Consider the following 16590-nt stretch of genomic DNA (forward strand, 5'->3'; position numbering starts at 1 on the left):
ATGAGGGTGGGGCTTCCCTGGTGGCGCAGTGGTTGAGAGTCCACCTGCCGATGCAGGGTACACGGGTTCGTGCCCCGGTCCGGGAGGATCCCACATACTGTGGAGCGGCTGGGCCCGTGAGCCATGGCCGCTGAGCCTGAGCGTCTGGACCCTGTGCTCTGCAACGGGAGAGGCCACAACAGTGAGAGGCCCGCGTACAGAAAAAAAAAAAAAAAAATGAGGGTGTTTGCCAAGCTAACATAGGGGTACAGTCACTTCTGAGATGAATTAGAAAGGAAGGGAAAAATAAGATTTACCAAGGGTGAATAATTTGACAAAACTAAGCTACAATTAAATAACAAAGGCTTTGTAAGTATCCTGGGGGTACCAAGGTCATAATACCCATAACGACCCAATAGGAAATTCAAGTGAATGGAACTCAGTCTCTTCTGCTCTTTTGAATTCAGAAGCAAGGCCAAAGAAAATAATAGTTAATGAAAATCTTCTTAAGGGATGTACAAAGGAAAAAGTTTTCCTATTTATTACTTGTAATAATACTCATTACAGGGAAACCAGACTATATCTTGAAGCACATACAACATGACTGAATTTAAATACACACACACGGACTTCCCCGGTGGTGCAATGGTTGAGAATCCCCCTGCCAATGCAGGGGACACGGATTCGATCCCTGGTCCGGAAAGATCCCACATGCCACAGAGCAACTAAGCCTGTGCGCCACAACTACTGAGCCTGTGCTCTAGAGCCCGTGAGCCACAACTACTGAGCCCATGTGCCACAACTACTGAGCCTGCACTCTAGAGCCCACGAGCCACAACTACTGAGGCCACGTGCCACAACTACTGAAGCCCGTGCACCTAGAGCCCGTGCTCCATAACAAGAGAAGCCACCACAATGAGAAGCCCGCACACCGCAACGAAGAGTGGCCCTCACTCTGCGCAACCAGAGAAGAGCCCATGCAAAGCAATGAAGACCCAACACAGCCAAAAAAAAAAATTACGCACACACGTCATTTACTTTCTATGCCAAGGTTAGCAAAGTAAGAATTTCATTTCCCACTATACTATAATACTTTAATTTGTAATCAGAATTCCAACTGCTATATATTTACAAAGTTCTGCTTACCTTATTTTTTCTTAAATTCTAATACAAACACTTAGAATCACAGCGATTTATCACACTATGAAGATGCTGTGAAAATCCTGTGCCTTTGCAATTTACTTCAGGCAAACTGTTCAAACTACTTTTTAAATCAGTATAGGATGATAAAAGGAAACTACAAAATGCTACATTCCTTTTGAATTTTATTAGAAATTACCCACCTTTAATTTAGCCTAGAAAATTTAACTATAGCTTTGAAAATGTTTCAAATTTTTCATGATCACAAGCTGGAATATGAAAAACAACTGATATTTAGAGATATCAAAAGATTGACAGAAAATGAAAAAAAAAACTCCATATATTTAATATCTCCATATTTTCTTACTTACTACATAAAATCGGAGAAGAGGGTGTTTGCAGTGTCAAAGTGGAGCCATCTTTCCTTGTGATATTAACTCGAAAAACCAATCTGGCACGAGTGCTTTTTTTCTTGGAACCAGCAATTCCTATTCTGGCTTCAACATCAGCATTCCTCAATTTCAATATCCCTACGCAGTCCACCCTAATACAGAAAAAATATATTAACTGATATTTTCTGTTGTATAAATAGTACAATATTCTTAATCAAACAAGTTTTCTTTTTAAAAATAATTTGCTTCCTTGTTAATTTTTGAGTATGTAATATAATTATACGGTTCCAAATTCAAAAAACAGAGAAGGGTAAGTTCTGAATATTCATAACTTCTCATCTTGTCAACTTTTCATTTTTAATAATAATGGAAAAAATAGTACAGAAGTAAAATCACTATTTCAAAATCTGAACATAAGTAATGGTTTACAAGAGTTACTTTTGCTTTAAAAAATTAAATTTATCCTCTTTCTTTTTGCACCTAATTCAGATATTAAAATAGAGAAACGGATTTTATTTGAAAAAAATTAGTAACTGTCTCCCCCCCAAAATGTAACACTGCACAGCCATTAAAACATATGCTATAAATAATATTTAATGTTATGGGAAAATGCTCATGATAAGTGAAGAGCAGGTTACAAAGCAGTGAGTAGAGTATCATCGCAATTTTATCAGAAAAAAGGATGGAAAAATAAATGTCAAAACAGTAATTAGTTCTATTAAGTTGGAAGCTGGCGTTTGAGGGGTATGTTTTTAGCTTTATATTACTATTAAATTTTATTGAGATTTTTATTAATCTGTATTTTCAACTTATAAGGAATAAGTACTATTTTTATAATCAGTAACTCCCTATCTTCCACCATATACATTTATTTTTACAATTTCAAAAGTTAAGAAATAAACCTTCACTAAATATGTTTCAAAATTTCCCTTTTCAAACTATCCTGTCACTAACTTATTCAAAATGGTTTTCAAAAAAAAAAGAACAAAACGTGAAAACCAAGTAGAGAAAAGTCTTTAGCTATCCAATACGGATAATTACAGAACAGGTCTATCCCAGATCAATATTTGCTGCTGTTATGGTTACTGTTAGGATTAAAGGTCCTTAATAAAAGGATTAAGGAAAAAAATTAATTTCAATCATTTCTAATATATTTCAGGAAATGAAAATGCATAAGATGAAAAATAGGTAGTCCAAGGACATAATTTTTTAACATAGGAAAATAGAAACAGAAGGTAAATTTAGACCAGCAATATGCTTTTTCATACCAAGATGGGTCAAGGCACCATGAATGATCTCTGTCAGTTTCTACTGCAAACACTAACAAAAGAGAATTTAGGAAAGCAAATCAAATTGTTTGTAATTTTATTTTTTAATGTTAATATTATTAATGCCAACATATAAGTCTGTATTATTTTCCAAAAAGCCAGCATTCCACCTGGCTTTTATATCCTTGTCTTTCACTATGGGAATTCTCTAGCAAAGGGCAAAAGAGTTCGTTTTCACCCATTACCATTCTGCAATAAACTATTCTTTTTATTTGTTATGCTTAAAACATTTCAGTACAATACTCAATATCTTTTATACATTAGAAACTAAAAAATTTGCCTGCCTACTGCAAAAGTGTAACGAATTAACAAAAAATTTTTTTACTAAGTACTCACGCCAGTGTCATATTGTTGCTCGGATCAAGGCCAACTTCTATAACAGTAGTGCCTTCAATGTCCACTTCTTTGCAGGGAGTTGTATTTCGCCCAGTTACCCTGCAGGCCTGATAAAATCCATGTGGTTTCACTCGACCAGAGTCATTGCCCACAAACACCTGCAACACTACTGGCTCATTATGGCCTTCCAGCTGGAGTGAGATAACAGGGAGCATAAACACTAATCAGCATTTCAAATAATCTAACTGTAAAATCAAACATTTAAGACCAAGTTCTATATTATTATATTTATAACTGGATTACAATAAAGAAATAACAAGTCTTCCAGAAAAACAGAGGTAAAATATTTTCATAAAGGAAAATTGGCTAAATTTTTGCAGAAAACTCTAAGTTTTAGTTCTGCAATAATCACATTTTAATTTTAGATGTTTAATGATAAATTATCATTTGTAATTAATTTGTACAACCAGATGAGAATGCATACACAATCCTTTAAGGTATTTATAAATTTACGGACTGCCAAAGCATGTGGGTTACTCAGGATTTACCACCACCACTAATGGAAAATTCACTAAACTGTGCTAGTGGCATCATTATCATCATCATCAAATGAGAGTACATCTACTAAATTTTTACTCTGTTAAAGCTGTTTGAGTAGGAAAGTGTTTGAAGTGCAGCTATATAAATACTAGGGGTATGGAGCTCATTTTCATAGACTAGATACATATATACAACATCACAAAATCCTAGGCCAAAACATTATGGTCTGAAAAACTGCTGGTTCAAACCAGGACCTATGGGTCATTACAGATCTCTAGCAAGCCTTCATAAATTAAATTATAATTTGTATGCTGAAGAATAAATAAATATTTAAAAGAACACTTGGGAACAAATGTTTCCAATGCTGGTTCTTGATAAGGTTTGTAAACATTGAAGCTGCTAATACAGAATGCAGAAAATCACAAAATAACTTGTACAATCCACATCAAAGTGCTTATAAAAAAACTCATATATCTTCTCTATCCAAGAATAACTGTATCTCTGTATCTATGGGTATCATCATAATGAGTCAAATAAGCAGCAAATAAGCAGTCTACCCAAATTGTTAGCACTACCTTAGATCAGTGTCTGGCACACAGAAGGGTACGGTATTTGCTGAATGAGTGAATAAGTAAACTTTTAAGATCAGCCAATTCACTCCTTATCACAGGCAATTAATCTAACTACTTCTGCAGACAAGTATTTAGACAAAGCATAACTTAAAGTCAGAGCAATTAGGTTAAAAATATTTACCAAACTATCAAAATGTCTGGTTAGACAAATATTTATACAAAGCATAACTTAAATTTCTCACTTGCCTGTTACTTGTCCTAAGATGGGGGGACTGAAAAAGGATTGGCGTGGTGAGTAGTAGAGGGGTAGGAATGATACTGTACATGTGATTATTAACAAACCGTATAATGGTCATGAGTAAGCTTCTTGATCCCAAGTTTCTACCATTATTTCTTTCAAGTATAAAATGAAAGGCAGTTCAATTAAATATTGTTCAACTAACACATTTACACAAACTGTATTTACAAGAATCTACCATGTGACTAGCCAAAATTCCTCCCTGTTTAGTATTTTGCAAGGGGTAGGAACACTTGTTAAATAAACATCCCCTACTCCACTTCTTTTGGTTTGTCTTCAAAGAGAAATAGTCTTTTCAATAAGGTATCCCAGGTGCTAAAATTTAAGTGCCCCCTCTTTCTTCTGTTAGTCTAAGTTCTGAAAAGATAAAGACTCAACTGATATCCTGTTTTAAATTTTTTTAATTAATTAATTAATTTTTTTTTGGTGGTACGCAGGCCTCTCACTGTTGTGGCCTCTCCCGTTGCGGAGCACAGGCTCCGGATGTGCAGGCTCAGCGCCCATAGCTCAGGGGCCCAGCCGCTCCGCAGCATGTGGGATCTTCCCGGACCACGGCACGAACCCGTGTCCCCTGCATCGGCAGGCGGACTCTCAACCACTGCGCCACCAGGGAAGCCCGATATCCTGTTTTTTAAACTGAAGACTTAAGTTACCTATCAATCAATTATTTTCTGAGTTGAGTAGTCCTGATTGCTTTAGCCATCTCAAAAACCTTATTTTCCAAGTCCAAGATAATTTCTACAATATTTCTTTGGACTCACTTTAAAATTTCTTCTTAAATATAAGGTGTGAGAAGAATCTAAAACAGTTGCTACCAATGTCAAATATAAAGGGAAGATAATTCATGATTGCCATATATTTTACTTGTTAGAACACACTTTCATCTCTCCTTTCATTTAAACTAAAATTCAAAGGACATCAGAGTAATAATATTTGGCCTATAATTCAGTCAGACTTTTAATTTCTAATATATACAACTATTAGTTTTATTTTAGGCAGCTTTTTGGTTAAAAACAAAATAATAAGTAAAAGTAGATAAAATTCTTCATATATTGCTAACTAAAATAAGTACCTTTACTGTAGGAAAGCCTTGCTGTGTTCTGTCCTTTACTGAGCCACGACTACCCTCAGTTAGGTACCGAGCTCTGTGCTGGGTCTCAGGTTGTACAACTATCTTCAGCTCCTTTCCCTCACTTTTAACAGGATACTGTCCGCACAACATAGGGCTCTTCTTTACTCCAGTTCCTTTTTGGTTTTCCAATGTTCTGAGAAGTCAAAGCACAAAGTGGAAAAAGTATCAAAAAGAGTTTTCTACAAAAGTCATCTAAGATAAAGGAAGAAAGAGAATAGGCAATAACATTAAAAACAACTGATTATCTTACTGACAAAATAAAAGACAGCCTGAGGGACACTACATTCCATAAGTAAAGTATCTTTAAAACTTTTGTAATTAAAGAGAATGTATATATGTATATAACTAAGTCACTCTGCTGTATAGCAGAGATTGGCACAACACTGTAAATCAACTATACTTCAATTAAAAAAAATTGAAAATAAAATTTAGTGGTAAAGTTGGACAGGGATGACAAAGAATGCGTATGTGTGGCAGGAGGAAGGAAGACTGAATGCAATAAACCAAGAATAACAGGAAAGACAATAGCTAATGTCACTATAACCTTTCACATTGCACTTCATTCAAAATAAAGTTTAAAAATTACATATATGTGTGAGTGTTACCTAAAGCTACAAGATTACTATTATTTTCTAATAGGACTTACAAAGCAAAAGAAAAGTGGGGGTAGCACAAAGACACAAACAAACAAAAAAACACAAAAGGCCTTAAAGAAACTGAAGGAACATGTACATATTCTTTTGGATATTTTCCTTAGTACATCAAACTGAGAAAATTATACTAAAAAAAAAAAAAATCAGTGATTCAATTTTAATTTGGAAATTAGCTTTACTCTAAACAATCTTTCTCAGAAGTTAAATTTTTCAGAGTACTTTAATTTGTGATTAATTAAATAATTAAAGCCCTCAGCATATAAAAAATTTATAATCTGTGCTTTACAGATAGGCAATCTAACTTATTTTTTTTAATTGGGTTTCTAATGTTTATTTGTATATTATGCATTTGCTATGCAGAATGTATGTTCAAAGAAAAATATTTCAAATGGTGGTTAGGACTTCAGGTCAACACATTTAATCTGAAGTACTGTATATATGTGATAAAAATAAATAGAAAACAATACTATTAGTTTAAAAATTACCTATGTATATTTAAAAATAGAGTCAGGGCCTATAATGCTTTCTGTATCACTTTCCCAGTCCTAAGTTTACACTCAAATTGAAAATAAAGGAGCCAAGAGATGACTGTGGACAAAATCCTGTCCAAAAGCAAACAGGTCCTAGGAGAAATATTATGACTTCAAACATAGAGGAGCAATGGTGGCTAAGCAGCCTTAAATCTAGCTCTAATGTTTACCTCTTCATTTCTAACCAAGTTGTTAACTCAGTCATCAATAATAAAGAGGGAAAAGGCTATGTTCTCAATGGAATTTTGGATTGGGGTGAATCCATGGCTAGGATGCAGTAAGGTATGCAGTTAGACTGACTGGGTGAGAGGAAGGGTTCTGAAGGGAAGTACTTTGCTCAATCATCTTCATATTCCCTAAACCTTGCACAATTCCTGAAACAAAAGATGCTGAAAAAGTATTTGTTGATGAAGGCAAACTTGTTGATGAAGTTTGACATAATTAAGTCAAAGATTACCTGTGTAAGTAATTTAAAAGGCCCTGGAAGAATAAATTCTATGAACAAAAGTATCAAGTCAAAGTCAGAACAAAGGGCAATAAATCCTATTTTTTCATCATTCTGGGTAGAAATTCAAATATTTGCACTGAATACAATGTGCAGTACTTTGCATACTATAATGATACTGTTTTATACTCATTAAAAAAAATCAAAGCAAAAATATTCATCTACTTAAGCTATGTAAAAACATTCTCTAAATATGCACTGAAAGGGACTAAAAGAAAAAACAGCAAAATCTAATAGTTGTATTGATTTATTAGATTATAGGTTATTTATTTTCTTCTATTTTTCTGCATTTTTCAAATGTTTGTAATTAATATCTATTAATTTTATAATAGGAAAGGGAACACTTTAGTCTGAAATATAAGGAAAATTTAGCATATCATTAATTTGGCAAGATGTGGCTTTTGTATTCATTTATGCTGGCCAAGCTAATATTTATGAGGGTAAATAGATGATATTGAGTTTTACTATTTCAATAAAACAAAATATTTCACTTGGGATGAAAATTTTAAGTTGATAAAGTATACACATTATGGCTTAAAGAAGAATAGCACATGTAATCAAACAATTTCTGAAATGATACTTTTAAAAGCCCTTAAAACTAACTTTATTCTCTAGGCTTAAATGTAAAAATTGAATACATACATATTTAGATCCCTAGCTGTGTAAAACAATAAAAACATCAACTAATTCTTAGAAAAGCAGTCATTCAAATTACTAATTTTTAATGCATTATGGCTTAAGGAAAAAACAAGAAAATAGCAGCTAATTGTATGGGATTTTACTTCTAAGTGATTATCTAAAAAGAAAATCCACTGTCTTGGAATATTCTATTCAGAACTTAAAATGACACTAATTCCTTTGTGCTGTACATCCTTCTGGTTGCCTGTCACAAAAATAATTTTCACTATAAAATGCCTAAAACAGGTTTCACATGCAGGTGACATCATATCTTAATTTCTAGGAATATCTAAAGAGACATTGGCTACTGATTCTCAGGACATTTAGGTGAAGAATTTAAGAAAAATATGGCTAGGAATGTTTAAATACTGAGTAGTTTTTTAAAAATGATTTTGTTTTCTTAATAAACTCTTTCATATAACATTTTATTCATACAAAAATGCTATTTCCATCTTGAAGATCAATAAAAACTGCTGTACTCAACATGTTTGAGGGTACATTTTCTATAATTTAGCATTATATAAATAGAAATTTTATGGCAAAATTTCTTTCATGTTTCTAACATCTTCCTTATTGAAGAACATAGAACTTTAGTTTGAGATCCCCTTAAAAACTGTTTTCAAAGGCCTATTTTTCTATATTTATATATGGTTTTATCCTTTCCTTAATATAGTTCTTATAAATTCAAAGTTTAAACTTCTTCTATCATTTTCATATGCTAGTGTCAAATATTTTTCCATTACCTAAGAAGCTGGACATTTCTTCTGCTGCTTGATGAGTTTCTGTTCCATGAATTATTTCATGAGAGATTTTGTCTTGACAAATGTTATTATACTTTCCCTGGGTAACCTCAAATCATTTCTAAGATATATCTATCATACAAAAGCAGAAGCAGAAAAGATGTAGGTCAAGATATCTCTTTAACAGCAACTGCAAATCATGTGTGTTGACTAACTGTAAGTCAAAATTTTATTTGTTCTTCATTCTGAACTTTAACATTTATTTCAGTATAAAAATGAAAATCTCTCTTACGGAACTTAAAAAAAAAAAAAAACACTTTCTCCACAGAAGCCCGAATAAACACATACCTGTATTTAATGATAGACACATATGAGCCTTTTAAATCTCTGCTACTGCGTTTCAGAGCATTTTCTATAGATAACAGTTCTACAGATATGTCCTAGAATTGTTGACTCTGCTAATGGCAACACTTTAGGAAAGGGTATATGTTGTTTTCTTTTAGATAATTTCCTAATCTGGACTTTCTAAAAATGAAAAATATGTAAATGTGCATTTTTATTTACTATTATCACCCCAAAGGAGTTTTAAATGAGAGTAGAGAAGAAAGTAGTATAGAATAATCATTACTTAAATGGTAGGTATTACTTTAAAAATATACTGAGAAAATATTTAAGGACAAGTTTAATACACATTAAGAATATTCTCTATAACTCTCAACCAGATTTTTAACTTAAAATATACCAATGATGTAATCAAATAGTGAAAACAATCAAAAGCATCTCCATCACATTCTGTGACAGCCTGAAATTGTAGGAGATCCTGGGTCAACTAAAGGACCATACATACCCTGCCACCCAAAAAAGTAATCTCTCAAGATCCAGTGAGTTAAATTCTATCAAACTATGCTGAATATACTGTAGGAAAATCTAATCAAAAGTCTAGAAATTAAATGTTACAATAAAAGTATTAAAGGAATCAGAAAGTTAAAAATAAGTCATAGTATTCTCTACTTCAGAAGTGAATATTCTATAATATAGCTATTGAAACATATTTAGTGAGTGTTGTGAACTGGCAGAGATGAATGAAAACTCAAACAGGCACCATGATCCTGGTTCTATCACCCTTTAGATATATAACCCAGAATCACAGAAAAAAAAAAAAAAAGTGATACATTTATTTTTTTAAAAATCCTGAATTGGCATAATATATTAAAGAAAAAGCTTAAAATAAATACATGAATCTAAGTTGAGAATCAAACTATCAATTTAGTTTTTCTTGTTTTCATCAAATAAAAGAAAAAAGGGAAATAAAGACTAAAATCTTCACAAAAATGGAAAATGACTGAATCATTTGGGGAGACAACATGAAAGGGAATACAAACTAGCCCTCTGTAAATGTTTGTTTTAGCTGGAGTCATTGCATCACTAGTTATTTCTATGAATAAAAATATTTTAAAATTCTTTTAAAGTATAAGTCCATTTGAAATTAAAAAAATTATTTCTAAACAGATTATTTTCATTTTCTACTAAATCTTACCCATACTAAGATAACTATTGGTAAAATCTACTGGTATTTTATTTTCTTCTCTAGTGAAACCTGATAATTTTAAGTTAAAATTTTCATGTTATTTCAATGATAAAACTAATATCTTTGCTTTAGATGCAAACTTGAGCTGAGCAATTAAGAAAAATGAGGAATGATTTATTTTTTTGTTTTGCATAATGGTGAGAGAACTTTAAAAAAATGTGAATACCAACCCATTTCCTGCTTTTGAGTTGCCTTTGTTGTCCGTGGTAAGCTGAGAAAGCACATAGTGAGGTGCTTTGGCACTGTCGGCATCAAATATATCCATATTAGACTCTTCACAATCTCGTCGTTTGACCCCCGGCCTCTGCTTTGGATTTCGTTTTCGTGATTTACGAGGTACCTCAGTGTTATCATTGTAGGAACTGGTGCTCATGTTACTGAAGTTGGAGGGGGAATCCTCCATCCACATACTGCAGCTCTGCTCAGATTCCAATCCACACCCCTCATCCTGGCAGGACATCCGACTGTTATCCAGCAAGTCCTCAGGTGGTGGTGAGATGTACAAGACTGTGTGCCTCTTCGGTGTTGATGGATGCTGCTGAACTGTGTTACTGGTTAACTGCTTTTCACTTACCCCTCGGTTACTTACCCCCAAGGCTGAGGAGCAGCTCTCCACTTGCATAGCCTTGCTGTCGGTGACTGAGGTAGAATAAATGGTAGGGCTGGAAGAGGTGGTAAAGGAGCTGCAAGCACCGCCCATGGAGGAAGAGGAGGGAGCTGAAGAAGCATCTGCAGTGTACAATTTAAGAGTAAATACACTATACATGTTTTCACCTATGCTGGCTAGCAGTCCCATTGAAAATGTGATTTGTGAACTGATTGTTTTTCCCCAAAATGAATAGTTGGAATTTGGTTAAGTTTTAGAATATAAATGCTTCAAGCAATACAAGGCCTAAAAAATGCAATTTTTAAAAATGCCCAAATAGCATTATTTTACTTGTGTTATAATTGATAGATTTTTTAAAATCTAATTTAATGTTTTAAGCTGTAAAGCAAAAACAAAGCTTTTATTGCCTCAGCTGGATAGTTCCACTGAATTTTAATCATTTAAAATAATAAAAAAAAAACCCCAATATGAAATATATGCTTGTGGTCCACATTCAATGCCAATTAAATAATTCATTATAGAATTTGAAAAGTGGGACTGTGCTTAGCCACAAAATATTAAAATAAGTTTCTAACCTATGAAGCAGAGAACTACAGGTCATTTTTAATGCAGACACTCCCTGCTTCAGAGGCAAATCCTGGAATAAAAATATGAGAAAATAAATGAGAAAAGAGCTGCTGATTATTCCAGATATCAATTATAAAATGAGAAATAAATAGAAAAAATATATAATCAACTGAATTGGAGGCAAAATGGAACTGGTACCGTCACTATGATTGTTTTAAAATCTACAAGAATAAAAGTGAAAAAGGTTTGATTTGGAACATGCTGGGCTGTAGAAGATAAGCAAGTTAACCACTGAGGGTCTCCAGAAGTTGGAAGTGGCAGTTCAAAACCATGATCTCTAAAATAAATAAATCCACCCTTTATCGCAGAATGAAAAACAGAAGAAGGACGTATTATTGGATGGATTTTTCTTATTGGCAATTGGTTACCACTGTCCATTTCCTCTCTCTTTAAAAGGCCTCCTTGATTTTAACTATTAAGGGAATTTCTTCAGATGAGTTAACAGTAAATTTTATTGGCTGAAGTCTAACAAAAAAGAGTTAAACAGAAAAAAATCTCTGGAGAGAACCAGAATTAGTTCTTATAAAAAGGTTTTTTATAAAACCATTTACCTATTATGCCTAACAAAAAAAGTCAAAAGTAGATCTTTTCAAAATGTGTGGCAACTGGCATAACAACTCATTGAAAAATGCTACTACTAAACCCTTAACAACATAATATCAAGAGGCACACTAATAATGTTAAAGTTGGAAGTTATCAGTCCTATACAATTTTATCTTGTATAAGATAAGGAAAGGTTTACAATCATAAACACATACAAAAATGAAAATAGGTAACGTGACAGACAACTAAAAATATGTTTAAATCTAAAATTAATTTTTATCTATAGCCATGTATGCTACTGTTTTAAAGTGGTGTAATATGATAAACTTAAAACTGTGATGTGCAGTTACTGGAATTGCAACATCCACATCAATTATATAAAGAGTGAAATGTCAGAATGCCAATGTTTCGATAATCAAAAGCCAAGTGCCAAAGATCTATTTTTAAATTGAAAACATGCACCAAAACACTTAAACCATTTGAAAGAACTAAATGCACCCACAATTTTTCATTGCTGTCAAGGCTGAAGAGCACAGTTATTAATATTAGCCATCAATAATGAAATCTACATAATGCCACATGGAAAGATTTTTCTCAACTACCATGAGTTAAAGCACTTAGAGCATTTAGATGATACCAGTTCCATTTTCCAGTTTGTATCCTTGTCAAATGCAGTAGCTGAAATTGGAAAATTCAGTCACTTTAAACTGCATTCCAATTTAAAGAAAAATTTTTATCAATTTCGTATCATGCATTAATGCAATGTTTTCTTAGTAAATAAATATTTTAAAAGATTTGTAAAAACTACAAAATCTAGATACTAATGTCAGTGACAGTTTAGGAGCTGATTTGTAGCCACTTTGGGTTTAAATAACAAGGTTTTTCCTTATTTTTTGAAAAATATTACAGAATTCATTTTAGAAAAAATAGAGAAGGTATTATGTCTAACATTCCTCCATCTGTTCCAACTATTGGCAAAAAAGAAACTAAACTTTTTGTGTGTATGAGTCTATGTTCATCATTTTCAGAGAAATACAAGTATGCAGCATGCAGTATTTGCAGTGGAACACACAAAGCATGCAGCATGAATTCTGTGAACTTGTATTTCTATAAAGCAGCTTTCCCCCACCCACTCTTTTTGAATCTAAGTACCATGCACATGAGAATGCAGAATATGAACATCTCAGGGATCCCTGTCCATGACAGACGGAAAGTTAGGTGAAATGTAATCATGAACTCAAAAGCAAGTTATATATTTATGAATTTAATATGCAAGCTATAACCTAGCATTGCTCTTTGAAGTATGTGTGATTTTATCTTGCAAATCTTATTTAAAAATCATGGTTATAAAACCCAATTGATTTAACTGTACATAAATATCTGTTCTGGGACAGGTATGCCAAACTGTGATCTCATACCCTACATAAGTTAAAATATTCTATACATTTTCCTTTGACACCTAACACACATTATGAATATTTTACCTGCAGTTTCCTGGATATACTTACTAAATAAAAAAGTTCATTAGCACAAAACTATAAAGCTGAAAACATAAACTCTGTCAAAAGACAGTAGTATCATTTAATTTTAAAAAATTACTTTTTAAAGGTTACCTCAGTTTGATCCTAAATTACAAAGGTTCTACTCATTTTAAGAATACAATGAATATAAGACAAATTTTTTTAAACTATAAAACTCTTTACAATAGTATCATTATCCCTCTGATGATGATGAAAATGGTGTATAAAACCCTTCACATAAGCATGTTACATTCTGGTTAGCAAGACATCACCTAAGTGCATTAATAATGCCAGGTGAGGTGGTGAAGTAATAAGGGATAAGAACTATGGGCCTCTAGAGAGTATGGACAACATCTTTCTCATCTTAGACCCTCCTGACACCTAACATACTATGACTTGCATGTAGTAAAAATTCAATTTTTTAATTAAATTGATTTATGAGAAGCCAATATTTGATATGCATGATGAGTTACATTAAAGTTAAACTGGTAAATAAATGTACCAATGTGTTCATAATGGACACATTATCAGGTCAAAAAAAAAAAAAGATTTATACCTTGCTATAATAGCATTAACTTATACAGGGAAGGTTCAGAAGTAACTTAAGAGTTTAATGGTAACTACTCACTATTTCTACAAAGAATGTGCTAATAACTTTCTTTCTTGAAACATACATAAGCCAAATTACCTACTTGTGTATTAATCCATAAATTCACTAAAAATAACAAATTCTTAATATTATCTATTAAAAAGTAAATGCATAACATAATAGCAAGAACATTTTAGATTTCTAAACAGTAATTTGTCATTTCTAAGCATTCCCAGAAAAGCACAATGAATTCCTGGGAATATTAGAAATGTTCTTAAAATATTTACAAAAACGTTTTAATCTATATATTATTAAATTTCAAGAAATAGCTTAACTGACATTCCATAGAATTAAAATGCTAATGTAATCCTGCCTCTTCTATATATTCCTTTATAAACAAAATATGCTAACTACCCCTCCCATCCCTTTTTGGGTTTGAATGCCCATCTTTATCTGTTAGGAATGTAGAGACTATGTTTAATTGCTGCTTATTAAAATAAAAAACTCCAGCATAAAAATGTTTTAATAATTGCTTTTATTTTCTCACCAAGCAGAACAGTCATAATGTATTCTTTTTATAACCTTATAATTTATTTGTTTTTTAAATCCCTTACCAATCCTTCATAAAGTTGAAAGTTTCTTCCTCTTAAAATTATTTACTCACCTAAGTAATGTGTGAATAAATTTTTATTATTTCTTTTATGAAAAAACTTATCTTTGAACTTAAAAGAATTTTTTTTTTTTTTTTTTACTTTTTAAAGAGTTTTCTTTCTTTCTTTTTTTTTTTTGATGTGGACCATATTTTAAGTCTTCATTGAATTTGTTACAATAGTGCTTCTGTTTTATGTTTGGGGGTTTTTTTGGTCACGAGGCATGTGGGATCTTAGCTCCCGGACCAGGGATCGAACCCGCACCTGCACTGGAAGGCGAAGTCTTAACCCCTGGACTGCCAGAAAAGTCCCCAAAAAGAATTTTATTTTTCCATAGCTTTTTCTGTGACCACAGAGAGCACAGCAACACCAAAGAGAAAACTGATAGACCATTTTTATAACTTACTGACAGAAATTTATAATCTCAAAAGAATAATTTTTAAATTTATAAGAAAAGCATCACATCTATAGTATTCTATATCTAAACATAAAAATTTCAGATTTGTTAGATTTATTAATTGGCAGTAGCCAACTACTAGGCCAAATGCCAGTAATGATGGTGAACTTAAACTGTATATTTGGCTTCTTTCAAGAACTGATGTAATCATTAAGGTTCACTATGAATATTCAAAGCACTTGGGATAAAAAGAATAGCAGATAATATCTTCCTGGATATTACAGAATTTGCAAGTACAGTTTACCCTTGAACAACACAGGTTTGAACTGTGTGGGTCCACTTATTCACAATTTTTTTTTTAAATAAATACATACTACAGCACTAGGCAACTTGTGGTTGCTTGAATCTGTGGATGCAGAGCCAAGGATAAGGAGGGCTGAGTGCAAAGTAAGTAATACATGGATTTCTGACTGTGCTAAGGGACAGTACCCCTACCACCCTCGACCCCGTGTTGTTCAAGGGTCAACTATATTATTAATTTGATTGGAAAGATGAAAATGGAGTTTTAAGTGGTACCACATAGAGAAACCCATGTAGTTTATATACTGCTTTCTTAAACTGTATTTTAAAATTAAGAACCATTAGTTCTAGATTTGTAAACGAGAAATTATTTAAATTATCATTATCATTTTAGTGCTTTAAATACCATAAAAAAGAGATGATACTTTATGTGGAACTAACTCAACTTTTAATAGAAACCTTTGAAATTAGAAACATTCTTTAAAGTCCTCAAAAGAAACAAATACCTTTCACTGATTTAAAAAAATATGACAGAAATGACATTTAACTAAGCTTCCAAGATAAAAATGTGGTCCCTAGCATTTAAATATGCACTTATATTTTATAACTTCTCAACATCAGTGCAAAATCAGTTGAGTTACCTTAAAAAAGCCGTAAAAATTTGCAAGTGTGCTAAGTGAACCAATAGTGGAACGGAGAGGGAGTAAACTACTGACTGCTCAGAAAATAATAATAAAAATCAACACAGGTCATTTGGAAACAATTTCTGGTCTAAAACCCTTACTGTTCAGTCTCAGTAATTCTCTTTAAGTATTTCCATTTTTCTTACTGGTAACAATGACTTCAAATCTAAACATTTGTCTGATAAAAGTCACCAGATACAAGAATATATTTTCAGATCAAAGAAGAAAGATATTGAGAGAAAAAAATTATAAGGCCAACATTC

General features: G+C 32.4%; 1 protein-coding gene across 11 annotated transcripts in view; it reads right to left on the minus strand.

The window, feature by feature from the left end:
- NFAT5 (nuclear factor of activated T cells 5) overlaps positions 1-16590 on the minus strand; it is a 132500-nt gene that overhangs the window by 34414 nt on the left and 81496 nt on the right. For 7 of the 11 annotated variants that reach the window (XM_019935598.3, XM_019935597.3, XM_073796858.1 and 4 more), the window contains 4 exons: positions 10582-11140; positions 5658-5850; positions 3176-3366; positions 1491-1663 (listed from right to left, as the gene is read on the minus strand). In XM_019935598.3, the coding sequence (XP_019791157.1) occupies positions 1491-1663; positions 3176-3366; positions 5658-5850; positions 10582-11140 (1116 nt within the window). Of the gene's footprint in view, positions 1-1490; positions 1664-3175; positions 3367-5657; positions 5851-8826; positions 8929-10581; positions 11141-11593; positions 11656-16590 lie in introns of those variants that run through there. The other 4 variants (XM_073796859.1, XM_033844079.2, XM_033844078.2 and 1 more) reach the window with 2 other exon arrangements.

The sequence above is a fragment of the Tursiops truncatus genome, chromosome 19 (assembly GCF_011762595.2).
Source record: "Tursiops truncatus isolate mTurTru1 chromosome 19, mTurTru1.mat.Y, whole genome shotgun sequence".
Classification (NCBI taxonomy): domain Eukaryota; kingdom Metazoa; phylum Chordata; class Mammalia; order Artiodactyla; family Delphinidae; genus Tursiops; species Tursiops truncatus.